The sequence below is a fragment of the Magnolia sinica genome, chromosome 3 (genome assembly GCF_029962835.1).
Source record: "Magnolia sinica isolate HGM2019 chromosome 3, MsV1, whole genome shotgun sequence".
Lineage (NCBI taxonomy): Eukaryota > Viridiplantae > Streptophyta > Magnoliopsida > Magnoliales > Magnoliaceae > Magnolia > Magnolia sinica.
This window is the reverse complement of record NC_080575.1, coordinates 18,822,858-18,826,373: the sequence shown is the minus strand read 5'-3', so window position 1 is coordinate 18,826,373 and position 3,516 is coordinate 18,822,858. Positions and strand designations below refer to the sequence as shown.

The 3,516-nt window shown below is 49.0% G+C and overlaps 1 protein-coding gene across 1 annotated transcript; it reads right to left on the bottom strand.

The window, feature by feature from the left end:
- Positions 1–541: 541 nt before the first annotated feature.
- LOC131239640 (UDP-glycosyltransferase 75C1-like) lies at positions 542–2,267 on the bottom strand. Its single transcript, XM_058237440.1, has one exon. It carries the CDS (start codon positions 2,197–2,199, stop codon positions 751–753), a length of 1,449 nt encoding a protein of 482 aa, XP_058093423.1. The 5' UTR covers positions 2,200–2,267; the 3' UTR covers positions 542–750.
- Positions 2,268–3,516: the final 1,249 nt, after the last annotated feature.

Here is a 3,516-nt window from a genome sequence, read left to right as displayed (position 1 = left end):
CCAAAGTTAGATTAGAAATTTGGGTTTGGTAGTAGAGTTTTTTGGGTGAGAGATTCTGTGTACCTTTTCATGTAAATGGACCCCTTATTTATAGTGTATGAGTTGATTACGTGGGTGGAGACGTTTCCTAAATTATATGCATGCGTTCAGCGGGCGTCTCTTAACCATTTCGCATGATCTCTAGTGAAGATAAGATCAAGTGGTCGAACCCTGAGAAAGTTGAGGTAGATAGCCGAGGCTGAGGTCTTTGGTCGACCTGACCTAACGAGGCCGAGTTGGTTTTGGCCGACTTAACTTGGGGATAGTATGTCGACCTAACCTAGGTACTTGGATGAGATTTATGCCTCCCCTTATTATTAGGTAGATAGCGGACCTACTAACCTCTCTTCCTTAACTATTGAGAAGCTCATTGGTCATGACCGGTGCAGGCTGATTTCTTGCCCCGCATAGATACCCAAGCTGACCTATTCTCTCTAATCAGTTCACTTTTACTCGTGACATATAACACGGATCATCATATGCAAGGATTATCACAATTACCTGACTACCCAAACTTCTATTAAATATATTGAAAAATAAAAGTACAGTTATGCATACAATAAAATATACAGTGTGACACTTCTTCCAAGAAAGAGAGGTCCATCTAGGCAATAGGTGGGCCACACTTTTAAGTCAAACCAAGACTTCAGGTGATGTTCATGTCCTCACCCGATGCGAATCAAAGAAGGGGCTGTATTTGTTAAATTCTCCTCATCTATCTTCTCTATCGTCATTCACCTTCTGCACATTGCCATCGCAGTCTCTGGGTCCACCTTCACCTGTCATCCCCGCCACAAATGTGCGAACATTCCGATCGGACGAACCGCCTTCACTGATGGCCTCCCTCGCCAACTCTCTCCATCTCAAAGCATTCTTTCTAATCTCTTCCCCATCCTCTCCCATCACCAAATCCAAACATCGCTTCAGCTCCCCGCGTTCGAAAACTCCCTCTTCATTCGCCTTCGCCCTCACACCAGCCTTCCAAACATCCTCCACCAACTTCGCATTCGATGTTTGATCCGACCATTTCGGTAAACACACCATGGGGACCCCTGCGGCCAAGCTCTCTGTTGTCGAATTCCATCCGCAGTGCGAGATAAAGCAACCCACCGAAGAGTGCGAAAGAACCTCCAGTTGCGAACACCACGGCACCACCATCCCTTCTTTCCTCACCTCCGCCATGCTCGCTTTCTCCCAGAATTCGGTCTCGTCATCCGTTCCGGCCCCATTCTCGGCGGGCCTGATGATCCACAAGAACGGACGGCCGCTTTCTAGCAACCCATTTAAAATCTCCACCTTCTGATTGTTCGGTAACACAATGATGCTGCCGAAGGACACGTAAACTACCGAAGAAGTGGGTTTCGAGTCCAGCCACTCAATGTAGTCTCTTGAATTCTTGTACATCTCCCCACCATCAGTGGCGTGGGACAGGTCCTGGCCATCAAAGAACTCCTGTGGGATGAAAGGTCCCACCGAGATCTGGTCCACCCCATCCACGGCTCTGATAGCGTCAGGCTCTGCTTCATCGAACGTGTTTACGAGCACACGTGGCCTTTCTTCTTTATCCAGCGTCTCGTACTGTTCTCTGAATGATGATATTGCGGAAGCGTATTGGGCGGAAGGGATAATGAATGAGGGTAGTTCGTTGGAGGTGAGTGGTGGCAACCCTGGTAATTTTAAGGAAGAAGAAGGGTCTTTTTCAATGCTCTTGACGATGTAATCGTCGTACCCATGGAAGTAGTGGTAGTAAACGGCGAATACCGTTGCTGGCTGGATCCAGAGGAGCACGTGCGGGGTGTTCAGGCTCCGCGCCACGTCAGCTGCCCAGGGAAGGAGAAGGGTGTAGACCACGCACGTGACGGGGCGGCTCTCGTTTGCTAGGGTGCGCAAGAGGTCGGCAAGGGCCTCGGCACCGCGCTGCCTGAACTGGGCCCAGACTAGGTCCTTGTCGGCGGTAGGACTTGGGCCGTCATCGTAGCCGTCCGAGAAGGTGGCGTAGGATAGCCCGTCGGGCGCGGTGGATTTTATCATGCGCCGGTGGGCGTGGACGGTCGTGAGGAAGGTGACCCGGGCACCTACACGGATGAGGCGCTGGGCGAATTGGAGGGCGGGGTTGATGTGGCCAGGCAGGTTGAAGGTCAGGAGAAGGAAGTGCGCCATACTGAACTTCTGTGCGTCTCCCTCTCTATCCGTCTCCCTTTGGAATTGGATAGACAGTGACGATCCCGCCGGGTGTTTATAGAGTGCTGAATAGGTGAGACCCCGTACTCACCCAAGACGGTGCGCCCGTTACCGTGGGTCTCATCTTGATGTGTCTATTCTTTATCCATACCGTCCATCCTCTTTTCCCGATCATTTTAGGGTATAATGCCAAAAATGATGAAGATCCGAATCTAAGGTGGACCATAATCTAGGAAATAGTGGTGATTGAATGTCGTACAATTAAAAACATCTTAAGGCGTACCTTAATGCATCCGTTGTGTTTATTTTCCATCCAATCCGTTTATAAGGTCACATAAGAGATGATGAAGAGCCAAAACAAATATTAGCTTGATCCAAAACTTATAGTCTATTAATGGTCAATCACCATTCTTTCTTATGGTATGGTCCACCTGATGATTGGATCTGCTTCATTTTTCGGATCATGCCCTGAAATGATCTGAAAAAAATGATGGACGGCGTGCATTTTACAGAATAAATACATCAAGGTGGGCCGCACCAAGAATATTTGGGTGAGACCGGGATCTCAATCTCACCGAATCCATTCCCGTGTTAATCACGGCAGCAGCATCCTCTACGACGCGCTGGAGTATGTGCAAATATTCGTCGCCCTATACAGGACAAGAGGAGTGTGATGATATGAATCATGAGTGTCCATTTATCTGAAGATGAACAACAACCTGACTAGCAATGGTAGCCATATGGTCTGTGGAATTTGAACTAATGGTGTGGAAGAAAGCATGACAACTGTACATTCAATGAAAGTAAGCCAACTATTGGATGGCAGGACCAATTTTGTCAGTGGACTGGGAAATAGTCCATCCGTGGTAGGTTGCATCTGATCAACGGCTTCGATAACCGAAATGGTGGCACTATTTGTTCGAGAATAAGGTGACTGACCATACATAGCATCCTGATACCGAGGGCGTGGACCGGAGAAGGAAAGGCCCGGAGATGACGTTTGCGCTGATGGAAGCGGGTGGACTTCACGGAATTATGAAAAGAATTTTACGACTGTGGGCCCCACCGTTTATCCCGTGGTTTTCACGAAACAATACAAACTTAACATACGCACTTAGACCTCCTCGCAGGGCCACCGAATCTGAGGACGAAAATACCCCTGCCCTCCTCTGGCCGGCGCGCAGAGACGAGCGCTGATGGACGGTCCGGCGATGGGAGCTCAGGTGGGGCCCACTGTGATGTTTGTGAGAAATCCTCCCTGTCTTAAGTTCATTCATAGGGTCATAAAGACCTGGA

What these genes read in the sequence shown, in the direction of transcription:
- LOC131239640 (XM_058237440.1), bottom strand. Translation starts at nt 2,199, where the DNA reads ATGGCGCACTTCCTTCTCCTGACCTTCAACCTGCCTGGCCACATCAAC.